At 35.8% G+C, this 18,836-nt stretch overlaps 1 protein-coding gene across 1 annotated transcript; it reads right to left on the bottom strand.

Moving 5' to 3' along the window:
- Positions 1-169: 169 nt before the first annotated feature.
- LOC132696173 (aromatic-L-amino-acid decarboxylase-like) lies at positions 170-10,627 on the bottom strand. Its single transcript, XM_060660839.1, has 7 exons — positions 10,359-10,627; positions 8,406-8,640; positions 5,856-5,975; positions 5,631-5,799; positions 3,495-3,620; positions 1,775-2,270; positions 170-559 (listed from the first exon to the last, which is right to left on the bottom strand). The coding sequence occupies exons 1-7, from the start codon at positions 10,436-10,438 to the stop codon at positions 283-285; spliced, it is 1,503 nt and encodes a 500-aa protein (XP_060516822.1). The 5' UTR covers positions 10,439-10,627; the 3' UTR covers positions 170-282.
- Between the last annotated feature and the right edge of the window lie 8,209 nt (positions 10,628-18,836).

Below are 18,836 nucleotides of genomic sequence, written 5' to 3'. Positions count from 1 at the left end.
CATTGAAGAACAAACTTTGTGGATGTAACTCGTTTTATGGATTTTATTTTGGGTCTGTTGTAATAATAATAAAGCCCAAGCTTGAAATGTTATTTTTCTGGCAGTCGTTGGTTATTGAAAAGAAAAGTCGCGTAGTGAAGTGGTTCATCAATAAATTCCTCAGTTCAGACTTTTATATATATTAACTTTTATTAATAGCCAATTATTGATACAGTCCAAAATATATCAAAACTTAAACATAATTATATCATAAGGATGCAACACAATACTATCCGTTCTGACCTATTTGGATTTTTCAGTATTCGCATTGACGTTGTCAGGCATATTGATCGTCGCGATGTTTCGTTTATTGGCTGCGGACTTGTTCGAAGAAATGTCGTCGAGCACGCTCGTGATTTCCTTCCACGAGTAATTAACGTCCGCCCTATCGGTCAGCCTGCTGCACACCGCGTACCTGATGGCGAACTTGCCCCGCAAGTGTCCCGGGGTGAGGAACAGGTTTTTCCGGGCCGAAATCCCGTTGAGCAACGCCACCGATAGGCTATCGTCGCCTTTCAATCTAAAAACACAAAAAACCTGCGCTATACGCGTATACACGATACATTGGGAATTTTAGAGTACGGATTTTTTGCTCGTATTGGCATCCGATAGAATTCGCATACTTGGTTCTCTATATCTTTAGAGCGCTCTCACAAAACATTTGCCGCAAAAACAAAGTCGACATAACCTCACAATCACAGATTAATCTTTTTTCACTCCGGCGACACCAGACTAACTGCCAATTTATTTACAACGCAATTGTTGAAGGATTTGGGTTCAATTCCGCTGCAGTTACATGTAAATTAAGCACGATTCGTCCTGAGATCATCCGGCTATTTCTGAAAACGGTCGAGTTTTTTTTTGAAATTTCGGGAGTGTGACATGAAAAATGACTTTTCTTATTGGTGACAGAGTAACCAAAACTAAAAACTTAAAAATTGCGTGGTTCCATGGAAATATTGACCGGTATATTGGTTAATTGATTTGTTTAAGACGTACCACGAAAAATATGCGAAACCCTTGGATAGAAAAGTTTTAGCTGCCTATACGAGTCACGTGGCCAAGCGGATGGGACTAACAACAAACGACTGAAAATTATTTCTTATCTTATTTCTAGTTTTACTAGTTTCTTTTTCAAGATCCGTTCGTAAAATTTCGTAGTTTTATAATTTTAAAATAACAAAACTATTAGTTTGTAAAACAAAATAAAATAAAAATAAACACCAGTAACAAAACAAATGCCTAAAATCAACTTGTCAACAAAGTTTGTATTAAAATTGTATTTATTATAGATGCTGCGTAATTTGCGCTTGTTGCGCACATAAGTGAGCCCTTAAAATTAATAAAACAAAAGAAACCTGTGAGAACATTCCCCGTTACCCAGACCTCACATGTTTGGGCTTGTGGAGAAATTGAAACGGTTCTAATGTCCACGCATGCGCGGCTTCAAACAGCTGGGAAACTCAATTTTCACACTACTGTATTTTATTAGGTTAGGAGTTAGATACCAAGGTACAGTCTTAACTAGCCTATTTAGGCATTATTTGACAACATTTTTATTTAATAAAAACTCTTACACTTAATTTTGACTGACAGGTCAAAAAGTATTAAACGAAAATTATTCGAATAAAGCTCGGCTTTTAAAAACTCGATTTCTTGTTACATTTACTAGAAGAATTTCAGTGAAAAGTTACCCTTCAAGTTTAAAATGGCCGTTACGCCCACCAGAATTTACCTGAAACAAACGAGGCCCATGTTCGACGAACACACCTCGAAGCGTTCGTCGCTAGCGACGAGTTCGGCGAAGTATTCGGCGAGCCCGATCTGATCTCTGACGTGTTTCCTGATTCCCTCTACTCCGTAAATCCGGAGCACGAACCAAATCTTCAGAGCCCTGAACCTACGACCCAGGGATATCTGCCAGTGTCTGTATTCGGGGGCGAGACCCTTGTGATGGTCCTTCAGGTAAATCCGTTCGACGTTGAACGCTTCGACGAGGTATTTCGCGTCTCGGACCCACATCGCCGAACAATCGAAATTGACCAGCATCCATTTGTGGGGGTTGAAGTTGAACGAGTCGGCCATTTCGATGCCGCGCATGTGGTGCCTATATTCGGGGCACACGAACGCGGTACCCGCGTACGCGGCGTCTATGTGCAACCACATCTTCTCTCTCTGACAGATCGGGCCGAGTTCGTCGAGACTGTCGAATGCACACGTCGGGGTAGTACCTGTGTTTCGCAAAAAAACGCCATTTTTATTTTTTCTATGTCGCGCACGGTCGCGAAGTGTTTGAACGCTCAAGTGCGGGCTTCGAATTTTCCCCCGTTCTAATACCGGGCGACACGTGGCCGTCTGCACAACATCGAGCCGATCAGACGTCGGTGGCCATTTTGTCCGGCCGCTAATGATATTCGCTTAAAAAATCGCTACAAACTGAAGCAAGTGTCGTAAATTTCGGGCTATCCAGTTAAAAATTGACAGGAAGTTACGAGTTCCATCCCCATCCAAATTATTTTTTCGGAACTGATACAAAAATGATTTTCTCGAAAACGATACGTCCGATCGAAAAATTTCTCGAATCGGAAATAACCAAAAAAATATAGTTTAGTCAAAAATATACAGGTTGTCCCAATTGTGGGAAATAATTGAAAATTACAATTTTTCGCAGAAAATCTTTGGCAATAATTGTCAAACAGTTCGAAAGTTATCCGACTTGAAAAACTTCCCAAACGTCCGTTATGAATAACAGAGAACAGAAAAAATAAAAGACTTTCTAAAACAATAAAAAAAAGAGAAATAATAATGATTTTGATAATAATGAGTTATGACTACGCAGAGAAGAGGTTCTTATTTTGTTAAGCGAAAATCGATCGGATTAAAAAAAAAATCTAAAATTAAATTTTTCTAGAAATGATTGGAGATTGTAATTGTTTGTTTTATCTTAAGAGAAATCAGTGGCGTACCATCAATGTCAAACTAGACGGGTGAAATTTCGTACGCCCGCCGCTGGTGTATTTAAAAAAATTGTGGTATACTAAGTACATAGTAGAGTATGCCAAAAGTGAGGACGTTTAAGACTTAGGTATATTCATATGAAGTTTTCTTTTTAAAATGGACCCAAAATCGCACTCTTAATTATTGACAAACAATTTGAAAACACTTAGTATACTTAGGAATGGAACTTAAAAGGGCAAACTTAATTTTGATTTTCAATACAGGAAATATACAGCTACCACGATACTTAGATACGTTTCCGGGTAGAAGTTTACACAGTTTGTTACTAGCTGGGCAATGTTACTCGGTACTTTTTGGACCAACGGGACAAGTGCCAAATAGTTATTTTTTTATGAAATAACTTTGTATATTTTGTATGCTCAAACGTTTCCGAAACATTTTACGTTCGAGCAACAGCGATCCACCGTTTATAATGCGTATAATACGTAAAAGGTTACCCAAATTAGCAACGACGTAGCATGGTATCAGGCCGGCTTCTCTGTCTTTGTCGACGGCCTCTTGCAGCGTGTCGCAGCTCAGTTGGCCGTGCTCGTTGCTAGGCAGCAATCTCATGACCATCGAGCCTAAAACGAGATGAAAATGTGACGATGTTTACAGCAATTTGTCCACAAATTTGCCTCGTTCAGCCGTTCGGTAACCTTAAACGCCAAACTACAACCCTCATCATCCGCTTATTCGTTATGGAAAAGGAGGCACGATAACGTTTCTTGGTTAAATACTGCATCGACGAATAAAACCCGCACATGCTGCTTCGATTTGATCGCAAAATATGGCGAAATCTTTGGTAGTTTACGGTTTCCATAGAAACGTCTTCGAGTAAAGCCATCAACGAGGTTATATTGCCATGTTAGAGATGGGTAAATGCGAATCGATACGGAATATTTTTGATCCGTTGCTTTGAAATCGCAATCGATTTTTGACTTCGCGCGAAAGGCGCGACCATTACGGTTATTTAGCAGACATCTGGTGTCGCCAGGTGTTGCAATTTTTTACCATAGAAAAGTATAATTCAATTACAATCGATGAAGTAATTACGGTCGTGGAAAAAATCTCGACCTTGACCTTGAAAAAAATCCTCGTCCGAACGTAAGTCAAAAGTAAAATGTGTCTGGAATCGTTTTGTTTTTTGCCTGCGTTTATGATTGTTTACGATTCGGAACGCTCGGGACATAAATCCGCGAACAATGAGAAAGGATTGCGAACGGCCGGTCTCAAAATTAATTAAACAATAATAACATGCGATAATAAATAAATAACACGCTCGGAATAATGAAGCAAAGATAATGCGTCAGCTTTAGCTAAAACGATCGGCAACTGACCAAAAGAATATCTAAAGAAATTTTTGCAGAGAAAAACACAGAGTTTCGGTAAAGAGCTGTAAGTGCTTGACTAGCATCCAGCATTGCCGGTTCCTTTGCTTACGAATTCTATATTTCTGCATTTAATATGACGCGACGCGATTTTAACCAACCTTTTCTGCAGCTGTTTCATTAACAAACTTTGGTTTTTGTTATCCCACTATTGTATACCACAACTTTGGGATTGGTCTAATATATCTTAGAAATGTAAATATTTTAATAAACTAATGCAATTGTTCGTCCATAGTTGTATTGTGTATATTATAAAATCGTTTATAAACATTGTGTGACATTTCATCAGTGGCGTACATTTTATTCCTACATTCTTATCAAATTTCATAAAGTTTTTTCTCTCGTAAACGAAGTAAGATATGAGAAAAATTCAAGTTATAAAAAAGTAGTAGTTTTAGTCGTTCCGTCTCAAGGGGGTACCGAAATTAAATGAAAGTCAATGACGTACATTCTAATTAATAATTTTTTTAAAAATTCCAAAGAAACAAAATCCATGGGACGAAAAAGTAACAGTTTTGATCGCTTCTTCTAGGAAAATCGTAGAAATTAAATTAAAGTCAGTGGCGTACATTTTATTCAATAAATTGTATAAACGAAGCAATACATGAGAAAAAACTAAGAGCCGTAGTTTTAGTAGTTCCATGTTGAAAAAGTTTCGAATATAAATTAAAGCCAGTGGCGTACATTTTAATCAATAAATTTTATAAACTTTTTTAATTCATCAACGAAGCAAGATATGACAAAAATTCAAGGTATAAAAAAGTAATAGTTTTAGCCGATCCGCCTCAGGGAAGTATCGAATTAAATTGAACTCAGTGGCGTACATTTTAATCAATAAATCTCACGAGGTTTTTTTTTATCTTTTTTATGAAAGTTGCAGTTTTAGCCGCTCCGCCTCATGGAAGTATCCAAATTAATCTGAAGTCGGCGGCGTACATTTCAATCAATAAATGTTATAGAGTATTTTTTATCTCGTAAAAGAAGCAAGATATGAGAAAAACTCAAGAGACGAAAAAGTTGCAGTTTTAGTAGCTCTATCTCATCATCATAAAGGCATCGAAATCAGATTAAAGACAGTGGCGCACATTTTATTCAATAAATTTTACGAAATGGCCCTCACCCCTGTTTAAATCTTATTTGGTTTTAGCCAAAGCAGCTCCTTCTGTGAATTTATTAAAAAATAAAGATTGTAATTATTATTACCCAGCAATCCGGCCTTTTCCACCGACGAGTTCGATTGGTCGGACGAGTACGCGACCAGTTTCCCCTTGATCTCAGCCTCGGATAGTTCAGGATGCGACGCCCTCAGGTCCTTCACCTTTTTCTCTTTGGCGGTGAGCAGGGCGACGAAGGTGGCCTCGCTAGCGGAGCCCTGCAAGAGGAACGAATGTGTGACCGGGAACGTCGGTACGCCTCGCGTGTTGTTACCTGTATTACCCCCCCTCCCGGTCCCTCGGAGCAGTTTAAAAACTCCTCGGGGAGGCCCAGCATGCGTCCGAGCCAGTTCATCATCACCACTTCGAGCTCGGTCATGGCGGGACTGGCGATCTGCAGATAGTGCATAAATAGAGCTTTCGGTCCACTTTGGAAATGCCATGAGACTGTCGATTTTTTTTCACAACATTTCTGGCAGATGCATCAATGTGGAAGTTCGACAATCTCTTAGTATTTCCACCGGATCACCGTCTAGCACCTTCAGGGAAAACTCTCTACTTTAATTTCAACCAACATTCCTCCGTTATAATTTTTTATTGCTACTAAGCGTCAAATTTGAAGAGGAATTGGTTGGTTGGAACTTGGTTTCGACGTTTACTTTTTGACCCGCCCTGAATATTTTCTGTAGGTATTATGTTTGTCGGGAAGCACATGTAAGCTAGTATTGTATTACGTCAGTCAGTTTTCCGAAATGGAGTAGTTATTGACGAGCGAGATTCGTCTCTATTTTAGAGTATACTTGTGCAATGTTACGGAAGAGATCTTTAAAGTTTTTGAAAATTAAATCCTAGAGTATCGTAGTAAAGGGTATCGTTTTTCAGTTTAATGTCAACGCGTTATAAAAATTAAATTAAATTAAATTATATTATGACTAATCTGTCCACACCTTTTGGTGAAACTATATCATTTGAATTTCAAAATATACGATGCTCAACAACAACTATGTTTTACCGTCTCTCACACGGAAGAAGAAGAAAAATTTGTTGCCATACATAAAGTAACTGCCTCTGTGAAATTTGCGAGGCGCGCACGCGCAACGTTGGTTTCCATGGATACCGAACCCTGCGCACCACGAAATAGTACCGATTTCATTTCCAGTTAGTTCTGAAACGACTTGACGGTTGCCAATTCCGATTGATGATAAATTATGCAAAAATAACAGCAAAGCATCCACCGTATTGTCAAGAACCGTTTTACGCATTGACGCATATAGTGGCCATAATGCCGTGAAAATTGGTGCGCCGCATACGGCATTGGTTTTTGTAATCGTATTTTCTATATTTCTTCGTAAATAGCGATTTCCACACACTTTACTCATTTTCACAGAAAATATTGAGATATTAGTTAAAGTTATTGGTTTAACGCCAGTATCTATAACGTGGCCGTGCGTATTTACGTTTTCTATCTACGCGTCAATGACGTGGACACGCCGTGCCGTAGCGACCACGCGCGTGCGCGACATTCGTTTCCATGGAAGCTGAACGCTACGCGCCGCGAACTAGTACCAATTTACTTTCTAGATTGTTCTAAAACGCCGTAATAGTAGAAAATTTCGACTGATTATGTGGTGGAAACCTTAAACAGTTTCAAAACAACCGTAAAGCTTCCACCGGGTCGTCAAGAAAGACGCGAGATATAATTAATTGGCGCACCTGGCAACGGCTAATTACGAATGCGGCACGCGTTCGTTTTATATTGTCAGGTCTATATTAATCGCCACAAGAAAGATTTTTTTCACATGTTTAAAAAAACGGTAGGCGTTTTTATAAGCTTTTGGAATGTTTGAAGGCGCTTAATTCTGTTCAATTAAAATTTGATTATTCGTCCAATGGCGTCTAAGCGGGCGATCTCGTTGGTATTTATAGATGAAATTGTGGTACGCCACTGATTTTTCCAGTTGAGTTAAGTTTAGGCCAATCAGAAGTAAAATCAGCTGTTCACAACAACATACCCTCAATATGTTTGCGTTTTTTGTTGCCAGTATTGAAGTGAATTTCTGTTATATAGGATAGTTACTTGAATAATTCTGTTAGTTTTTTTTTTCTGTAAATTGTTTCTATATCTCTTGCCGTACAATCGACGCCAAAAGCAGTTTGAATGAAATTGAAGAAATCCCGTTTTTTTTTAAATGTTTTCAACTCGCGGTTCCGGGTGATCGTTTATAATGTGTTCGGCCCTTTTTAACTGATTTATTTAATAGATAAAAGTTACATATTTTTTAATGAGGCACTCTGTATATTATACGCTTAATAAAAAATAAAAAGTTGGTTGATGTTTGTTGAGATTCGATGAAAGTTTTTTTTGCAATGACAAACGGAGGTTAATTATGCAATTATACGTAGTTTCCCATGAGTAATATACAGGGCGTTCCTTTAAATATATTTCATATGTCTAGTAAATAGCTTACTATTTTTAAAACTTTGGAATTTGAGGTTTTTTTTCCAAACACGTTAAAGAAAATGATCACCTGGTACATTAATAATGAAACCTACAGACATGCATCGATATGTTTTTTTTTTGAAATCCTATTATGAAGAACTTGAAGGAAAATGCGGATTTTCCTTTGTCTTTACACTGCAGATTAAATTTAAATTATCGAGACTTAAAAAAGGTGTTTGTGTCATTAATTAGAACCCGATTTTTTTAAAGCGGAGCAAGTTAAGACAAACGTCTATACGAAAAACCAGCATTTTTTTTGAGATCTTTGTGTCGAATTTTGAAAGGCGAATTTTTTTCAAAAAACAAAAAATGGTATGGTCGTACCCAACTGAGACCGACCACACCGAAACCGGCGCTCATGAGTTCCCCCACTACGGCGGGGAAGGATTGCCCGGTGGGGTAATAGCCGTGGAAATTGGGTGACTGCCAGTGCGTGAGTCCTGGCACGATGATCCTGTCGACGTCCTGCAGGAGGTCTCGCCACGATTCCCCTGCGAAGGGCGGCTCTTTCGGTATAACGTCATCTAGGTATCCGGGTTTGACGCACGACACGACCGGTCTGAAACGAAGCGACGTAGATATAGCCGGTACGATCTGTGCGATGGCGTAAAACCAACAGAGAAGGTGCCTCACATTTTCATCTGCTTCCACTCATATATCAAGAAAGGCAAAAGTCTCCTATTTACCTGCCAGAGATAGCACTAATTACAATATAATTACAGTATTTTCCACTACAAAACGGCGTCGAATTTTTGAAAAACTGCTGCTGAAACTCGAAAAGTCGTCTTTAATTATAATGGATTATGCACAATTTATGTGTTCACTTTTTTTTTGTAGTCAATAAACCACCAAAAACCAAACTAACCAAAACTAACCTCCTATCCTCTGGTTTTCAGTTTTTGATTTTCAAAAAAAAAGACGATGGAAGTTTGACAATGATTTAGCATTTCTAATTATTTATCTATATCTATCTAATCTATGGTCTAAAAACAATTTTCTCGTCTACTAACATACATGTTTAAAAGAAGACAAAGTTTTATACTAGATACTATCTATCTCTATCTATGACAGGCCGGGAAATTTTGGCTCGAACCTCGTATTTCCTAGCGTTCCACCAATTGACGTAATAAACATAATAGATAATATTCTCACGCAGAGAGAAGTTAACTCTATCATAAAACAATTTAATTGTCAATTTTATATTGCTAAAGAAGGATTAATCATGGGAAACCCACTTAGTCCACCACTTGCAGAAATTTTCGTGGACAATTTAGAAAATATCATACATAAACATCCTCTGAGTAAAGGATTTCTCTAGTGGTATAGATAAGTAGGTGGTGTCTTTGCTTGTTTCACTGGAACCGAAAGACAACTGCAGTCCTTTTTGAATCATATTAACTTCATACATAACCGTATAAAATTTACCATTGAGATGGAACTAGATGACTCTCTAAACTTTCTGCACTTAACTATTACCAAACTACAGAAGAAATTAGATTTTTCCATTTACCACAAACCCTCACACAAAATGGCTGCCTTTTATGCTTTTACCGCCCCACACAAAATTTTGAAAAAGAATTAAATATTATAAAAGAAATACCTTTTAACAATGGTAACGCCCCTCTTTGATATATAAGATTATAACATAACTCTGTCCATCCCATATTAAACAACGAAAGCAAAATTTATAAAACAATAAAATACATAGGAGAAACTAAGAAGAAAATTTCGAATATTAATATTGGTTTTAAAACTGAAAACACAAAAACTCAAAAATCCGGTCGAAAGTTGAAACGTGCATCACGTCCCAAAATTTATATCGGACAAACAGGTAGAACATTTAAGAAATGAATTTTAACGAACATAAAAGGGTGTACAAAACTAAAACTTCGGATTCTAACTATGCCATTCATTTAAATTCAGAAATGCAAAGCTTTGAAGATAATTTTGATATTTTAAGTAATCAATCAGAAAGCAAAAAACTAAATTCGTTGAAAGCAATAGAAATTAACAAAAAAAATTATTACTACCCGTTTATATATATAGGTGTTGGAATGTTGCCATATTTTGTATTTGATAAAGGTACAGTGTTGCCGAAACAGCTGTCATAAATCACTAAGTAACTGCTAACTGCTAACTATATTTCTGGTCGAAGTATAACCATCTACCCATCCAAATTTAATCTATCGCCCATCGTCAGCGAATCGCTTCACATTGTCTCCCGCATTTTTCCAGGGAATCGTGGGAGATTACGCCTATGGGCTTTTAGACACTTACCTGTCCCTTATCGTTTCGTAATAGTCCGCGATGTAATCGACGGCCGCTTTGCCGAACTCCCTGAAGTCGCGGACGTCCATTGTCGACGCGCTTTCTCTGAACTCGGACACGTAGACCACCGAAAATTTCACTTTCACCGGTCACCGTACCGCAGGTGTTGTTTGAGACGAGACTGTTTCGTAGGTCTCGTACGAAACTCGCGGCTCGTGTAAGATCTCGAAGCGGGAGAAGAATCGGACGCTTGACTGCCGTTTCCGCGTTCGCTAGACGATCTCAATGCTCGAACTATCGGCTTCATTTATAAGGCGGCGAACGGCGGCGGCCACAGTCGCGCGAAAAGCGCCCTTTTTTTTCGCGTAATCCAAGGACTTGTCGATTCGGATTTCGAAAGGATAAAACCACGTCCATTCCGTTCTAAAAAAAACACTTCTTCTTTTCTTTAAAAATGCATGTGCTGTAGAAAAGTTCAAACACTAAAATTTAAAAATATACCGAGTGACACAACAAAACTATACAACTTTTAAACGGCTTGAGATAGCGATTTGAAATTGTTAAGAGTTAATATAGTCTGAATGTTCAATTTTTTTGACACGACAGTAACTGTCGAATACTAAAAGGATAATCTACATTTTTTGCATTTTTGGATTGAGAGGCGGTTTTTCTCATTTTTTTGTTACTTTTTTAATTTTATTTAATTTTTGAAAATTGTGTCCAGCAGGCTGTGGCCAAAATAAATACTATTTACCGGGTCACCTAGTCATGGGAAAAATTGTAATGGCAAATAGCGTTTAATGTAACCAACTATTAATTTTTTAGGATAACATAGTTTTTTCAAATAGCACCCTAGTGGGAACAAAACATGTTTCGAACCGGTACTTTCTTGCAACATTTTGACAGAAAATTTTTCTAAATAAAAAAAAACCAATTTATTTTAAGATGAAACTTTCATAGAATGTTTGCAAAATGTCCTCCTTCTTGTATAAGACATTCGCTCTAACCTTTCCTAACATTTCTTGAGTTATACTGTCAAACGCAGCCCATATACTCTGCTGTAATTCTTGTACATAAACACGGTGTTTCATGTATCCCCAAACAAAAAAATCTAACGGTGTCAAGTCCGGTGACCGTGGGGCCAATTGACTGGACCGTGTGTTGAGATTACTCTATCCCCATAAACATCGCGTAATATGTATTTCATTTCTTAGGAATTGGAAGTATAGTACACCAGTTAAGGCATCATAAAAAAAAAACAAATGCAATAATTCGCCTTCCTATCACTCCAGGCCAAACATTGCTTCCGAACCGTTCTTAAAATTGTCCGAGACGAAAATTTTTTGGTTATTTAAAGACCCGTATTTGTTGTTCTGCCGATTAAGCATAGCATTATTTGAGAATCGTAGCTCATCAGTGAACAAAATTGAGTTAAAAAAAATTATTATTCTGGTCATGTTTATCTAACAGCCAATTACAATATCGAAGTTTTCTTGCAAAGTCAGCTACATAAAGAATGACAGCTGTGTTTTCTTTAAAATTCTAGTCACAGATTCTTTTGGGATGTCTAATTCTAATGCCACTTTTCTAAGCGATGCGGAAAAGCCGTCGTATCCTATGTATAACGATCTAATGAATCCAAAAATGCAAATAATATAGCTTGTGCCATTTAAAATTCGAAATTTAATGTTGTTTCCACTGAAATCGGAAGTGTAACCATTGGCTACATATTGTCAAAAAATTGGAAATTCATCCTATATTATCCCTTCGAAATTTCAAATGGCTATCTCCAGCCGTTTAAAAGTTATAGTGTCCCCACTTTCTTGGGCCACCCGGTATATGCATGTCTTGATTTTTAGGGTATTGACAGTTAATTTCGTTTGAAAATCTCTAATAACCAATACAAATTTCTAATCTCCCAGCGTCATTTTCATTTTTTTTAAATACATTTATTAATTATTATATATATATATATATATATATATATATATATATATATATATATATATATATATATATATATATATATATATATATATATATATATATATATATATATATATATATATATATATATATATATATATATATATATATATATATATATATATATATATATATATATATATATATATATATATATATATATATATATATATGATGACACTATATTCCGGGATGTCATCCGTTCGCTCGTTGAACTCCGACTGGAATCCTGCATCCGACTGGAATCCTGCAAATCTTGCATCCGACTGGAATCCTGCAGACGTTTCGCCAAAATCTCACTTGGCATCTTCAATGCTCGCGCTCCGAAAACACTTCGAACACGGAGCGCGAGCATTGAAGATGCCAAGTGAGATTTTGGCGAAACGTCTGCAGGATTCCAGTCGGATGCAAGATTTGCAGGATTCCAGTCGGATGCAGGATTCCAGTCGGAGTTCAACGAGCGAACGGATGACATCCCGGAATATAGTGTCATCACATTTTTCCATCCGTGAATCAATACGTGAGAATATATATATATATATATATATATATATATATATATATATATATATATATATATATATATATATATATATATATATATATATATATATATATATATATATATATATATATATATATATATATATATATATATATATATATATATATATTTGCGGATTTGCAAACCATCATAAATAAATATTTTTATTTATACATATACACATACATGGATAAAGTCTACAAGAATAACAACGTAACACATAACATATAAAAACAAGCAGGACTAAAAATGAACAAATAGGAAGATACCGAATACTATCAAACAGTAGCCACTATCAATAATGGGTAACCAGGTAATATCTATCAAAAGAAAAGATTTTATTTCCAGTTTTTTTTATGCTTTTAGTGTATTCCAACTTCCTAGTTCGAAGCAAATTTAAGAATTATCTGAGTGAAATGAAAACGTATTTTTTGAGTTATGAATTTCTAATACCGTGTAGTACATTTATATAGATGGCAGTGGCATAACCCCAAAATTCTGAAACAGCGCTTGACAATGGATTGCTTTGGATTTAATTTTGATCGCTCTTTTTTGCATGCAATTTTTTTTTTATGGAATCTACTGAGTTTTCCCACAGTATAACAGCATATGACTTCCGATTACTAAATAAGCAGTATGATCCTTCCAAGAGAGCCTGTCATCCAAGACAACACCCAATAACTTCGCAGATCCTCCTTCCAAAATATTTACATTTGTTGAAAACGCTAACGAGTGAGTTTTATCCACATTCAATTTTAGGCGATTCGCTGCAAACCACATATCTATTGGCATGTTCTTTGGCCCATTGTGGTCAAAGAGATCATTAATATAAAATAAAAACAATAATGGACCCATAATGGAACCCTGTGGAACTTCGTGCATAATATTTCGTAAACTTGACATTTTATTACTGCAAAACAACTGGTTGCTGTCTATTAGGGAGATAAGTTTTTCCACAAATTGATTGACTAATAAAGTCTTGAACTATGCCAACGACTATACGTAATAGTGGTGGAACGCCCCTTTCTAAATCCAAGCCAAGAGAATACAATTTTTTTTTCTAAAATTTTGTAAACTATTGGGATAATTAATACGGGTCGATAATTATTAGGATCAAACGTTTCACCTTTTTTATAGATAAAATAACAGAACAGAAATTATATGACAACGCACGTTCGTATCTTAAGTTTAGGTTAAGGTTAGACTCTCACCCAGTTCCTGAAAAGAAAACTCAATGGAAATTTGTCGTAGTTTTGAAGTCCACAGATTTTTTCAAAAGCGGTATTACATTGTATTTTGTTTAATTTCATTTTAAATTGAAACTGGTACGGAGTGATTTTATATTTACGAACATACAAATACATTTATAAAGTAAATTTAACATGCATTTTGTAAATATGCACTATCTTTGAAAAAAAAATGCATTTGTATTTTTTCGTTATTTAATTAGCTGTAATAATAATTTAAGAAAATATTGGTTTGGCTTGTCTTCGGCCGCAACTTGCACGTACGCCACTGGAAGGTGTCGGATCACCAGGCTTCGGCCAAGGGCCCTCGCAAGGGCGCCAGGTCCGAAAGGTTACCGACTCCCATTTTAAATCGATCCACTTTTAGCCTGCAAATGAACAAAATATTTACATATCGGTATCTTCCAAGCTTGAAGAAAAAATCGAATTTTACATGGATTAAAAAAAAACGAAGCACCAAGTAAACTGTTGTTCTGATACAGCAATCATACTAGCAATTGCAACTGAGAATTGCTTATTGTTGAGTATCGCGATCCCGTCAAACTTATAAAAGCCATTTAAAAAAAAAACTTCAATGCTGTTTGTTTCCATTTTTTTCAATGGTGTCGTCAGCACCTTTCAATGATCTTTCATTACTGATATAAAAGAATGTCTGATTGTCTGATTAAGTAGAAGGTAGTACAAAAAAATGTTTATTAACAAATTACATTTATTCTATATGTTCTATAATTCTCATGGATATAAATATGCATGTCTTCAAACACCTAACCTGGCTGGTGATAACTGTCATAAGAAAATAAATAATGTCGGGGGTTTCAAGAATAGGGAGTTGAGTAAAAAGATTCTCAACCACTAACGAAAAAGGAATACAGAAGACTTGTAAATTGTATTACAGTAGCCTATGGAAGTTTCTTTGAATCATCCTCTTGGCTTATTCAGAGGTGCCTATATTAGTGAATTAGAAACTAATAACTTAGATTATTAAAATATCCAATTTGATAGAAAATGAGACCAAACATTGCATCATCCAGGTCGTAAATTTGCCGATTCCAGAAATGTTTTTCGCTTTCGCTCCAAACACTCATGCGAATCTGTCGTCGTTACTGTCTGTGATGATTTCTTGAGGGCCTTGGAGGATGGTAAATTTGTGTTGGCTGTATTTTCGGATTTTAAGCGTGCTTTCGAAACAATAAGTAGAACTAGATTGTTAAGAAAATTGTACAAAATGCGTATTAAGGGAACAGCGTATAAATGGCTTTGTTCGTATTTAACAGATAGGGTACAAAAAACGAAATATAAAAATTGCATAACTGTAGAACATGGTGCTCCTCAGGGGACAGTTTCGGGACCATTGTTGTTTCTTATGTACATAAACGATATTGTAAATGATTTAGATGATACTAAAGCGGTATTATTTGCGGATGACACTATGATTTTTATTGTGGGTGAAAATGTGGATGAAATGCAAAGAAAAATGAATGCCGATCTGAAGAAAGCTTTTGAATGGCTGTGCAATAATAACCTTTGTATAAACACGGGCAAGTCAAAATTTTGTATTTTTGGTAAGCGACATAAATTGAGTACACTAAATTTCGATGTAAACATTTATATTAATTAATTTATATTAATGGGTGTTATATTTGACTCAAATTCTCTAAAAAGATTAATTTTATATCTAGAATAGGGAAAAATTAGTCAATTGACACCAAAATCTTATTGTATAACAGCCTAGTTGCTCCCCATTTAGAATTTTGTTCCACACTTTTGTTCAATTTTCCCTAATTATAAATTGGAGCAATTGCAGATTGTTCAAAATAGAGCCGTGAGAAATATACTAAAGTGTAACAGATATACGCCAATTCAAAGCATGTTGAGTGTTCTTAATTTCTTGTCTGTAAAACAAAAATTAATGTTTCATGTCTATGTAATTATTTTTAAAATTCCCGATTCCCAATTATGTTTGTGAAAAAGTTACCTATTTCACAGACATTCATTCTTACAATACAAGGAATTGTGGTAATTTTATGTTAAGAGTATGTTATTCTAGTCATGTACAAAACTCTATATTACATAAAGGCCTAAACCATTTTAACAATTTCCATGATATTAAAAACGGTGATACTCTTAATGAATTTAAAAGACTTTTAAGATATCATGTATTGTCAAAATTCTGATTTCTGTGTGTTTGGCTTTTGGTTTCCGTTTTTCTGAAATTTTATATTTTATGTTTAGAATTTGTATTTTTATTTGTATATATTATTATTATAATTATTATTATCTCCAGTTTTTGAGATACACAGTAATTGATATTAAGATGGACCGTAACGAATATTTCTCGAAACTTGATTTTTTTTTTCTTTTTTTTTGAAACGTAAATGGATCGTTTTAAATTTGATTAAGCATTGATGCTGCGGGGTATTTTCGAATAAGTAGGAGCGTTTAGTTCGTGGATTTATTTGACTGTGATGCTTCCTTCCTTACGTGCCGCATGGAAAATGAATAATAATTCTTCATGCTGCAAACATGATCGCGGAAATATTTGAGGACTGGTTTGAAAATAAACTGTTGCCAAAACTATCGCCAAATACTGTTACTGTATTTTTATAATGCCTCGTATCATTAAGCCCAAATTAGAAAAATTCAAAATACTTCTTTAAATAAAGAAAAATTTGAAAATATCTGTACAAAAATGATTTATATTTTGAAGAAAGCTACACGAAAAAACAATTTCTCGAATTATTAAAAATAAAACATTTTAATGAAGACTACAAAACTGATTCGATACCACAACAAAACGGACATGAAATCGGGTGATTACCACCGTATCGTTGTATATTTAACCCGATTGAGATGATTTGGTCTGAGTTGAAAGCGCATAAACGTAATTGCGCAAGAGTAGCGATAGTGACGACTTTTTAAGTGGCTGATACTTTATTATTATTATACTTAATATTGTGTATATTAATAATGATAGAAATAAATAAAAACATACTTAAATCCCGCTTGTTAATGTAGGTAAAAAAATTCCTTGGGCGGTCCTTTAATGGTTACGGGTACGGCTCTGCTCGACAGGGTGTTCTATAAGAGGCTACGGTTTTGGAGTAATAAACAATGGGCAAAGTTAATCGCGGGGTCGGTTGTACAAGCACTATATTTCTGGCCGAAGTAGAGGCGTATTGATGATTGGCAGATAGAGAAGAGATTAGAGATTAGCGAGAGACCAAATGGAATTAACGCATAAGGTGTTTCTTGCACCATCATCTTCATCAACATCTATCATCCCTTTGCATGCACTGCTGGTCTACTACTTCTATTGAGCAGTCTCCTGGTTCATCTCCCGTCCCAGTTACACTTGGGCAGCCGCCCTTTTTCGACCCATCTCAAACTATACATTCGCACCTAGCGACAGGGACAAATTCCGTCTCCCTCAGGGACCTCAAAGTGCATGACAAAGTCGTGCGGAACACGGCGTCAGTTTACAATCAATCACGCGGGCCGGGACCAAAAAGTGTTCCCGAAGGACCACGCGGGAACGCAGGATGATTAACGGCTAAGGGGGTCCGGGCACCGGAGCCGATCGATATTTTTTCCTGCCGCGCGGAAACATGGCCGCCGCCGCAGGAGAAAGTAAAAAAAAAGAACAATCGCACTTATGGTAGTCATGCGACGTACCCACGTAAGTTATGTAGTTCTGGTTAGTTTATAAAAAAATCAGTATTTTCCAAAAAAAAAGCAATGGTCATTATTGCTAAGAAGACAACCGGCAAAAGCGGCGTTAACTACTGAGGAAACTCTTGATTTTGGTCGTTTATATACAACGAACATCCTGTATTTTATTACATATATAAATAGCCCTTAAAAACATTTTTCTGAGTAACATATTTTTCTCACACAATATTCAAAATTCAAATATTTTTATCAAAATCAAATACCCCCTATATTTTTGAGTTGTCGCATAGCACTTTAAAAAACGAATGTGGAACAAATAAATAATGTATAATAATATATAATTATAATGGTACTTTAAATAAAATTTCATAAAAAATATTAGAATTAAGGGTAATTCGTCTTTTAAAGCATTATTCGAAACATACGGGGCGTTTGATTTAAGAAGATTGAGAGAAGTAACATTTTGCGAAACACTGCGTACTTGATAAAAATATTTCAAATTTGAATGTTGCCTGAGAAAAAGCACGATCTTCTAAAATATGTTAAGCAGAAAACTGTTTTGAAAATTAACATGCAACGTAACAAAAGCATTTCTAACATAATCTGAATCCCGAAAATATTTGTTAATCTTACTGATAATATTCTGGCTAAAAAATATTGATCAACAATTTAATTATTATAAATTCCTTCACCTTTTGAAATAACTCGAAATACGGTATTCCAGTACGAAACCAGGCGACCACTATTACCAAAATTATTAGTACCACGCCATATCCTTTATGTATATTATATTATATTATATGTGGTACGTGCTAGCTCAGATGCGACACTTTTATCCAAGTCGTTCATGAAAATAATCTAGAAGTCAGTCCTGACTCCAACTTACAAGTTGTCTTACTACACCAATTTGTTAATTTAGTCAAATCGGGAGATCATAAAACTCTCACTCTCACTCCAAACTCCGAGGTACTGAACCTGTCCTGGTTAAAAACCTTTCCCAAGACAAACTCAATATATCACGATGGACAAATTCTGTATTGG

This window comes from Cylas formicarius, unplaced genomic scaffold (genome assembly GCF_029955315.1).
Source record: "Cylas formicarius isolate icCylForm1 unplaced genomic scaffold, icCylForm1.1 PGA_scaffold_1__22_contigs__length_36826433, whole genome shotgun sequence".
Taxonomy (NCBI): Eukaryota; Metazoa; Arthropoda; class Insecta; order Coleoptera; family Brentidae; genus Cylas; species Cylas formicarius.
The sequence above is the reverse complement of the archived record's forward strand: the minus strand, read 5'-3'. Positions and strand labels throughout refer to the sequence as shown.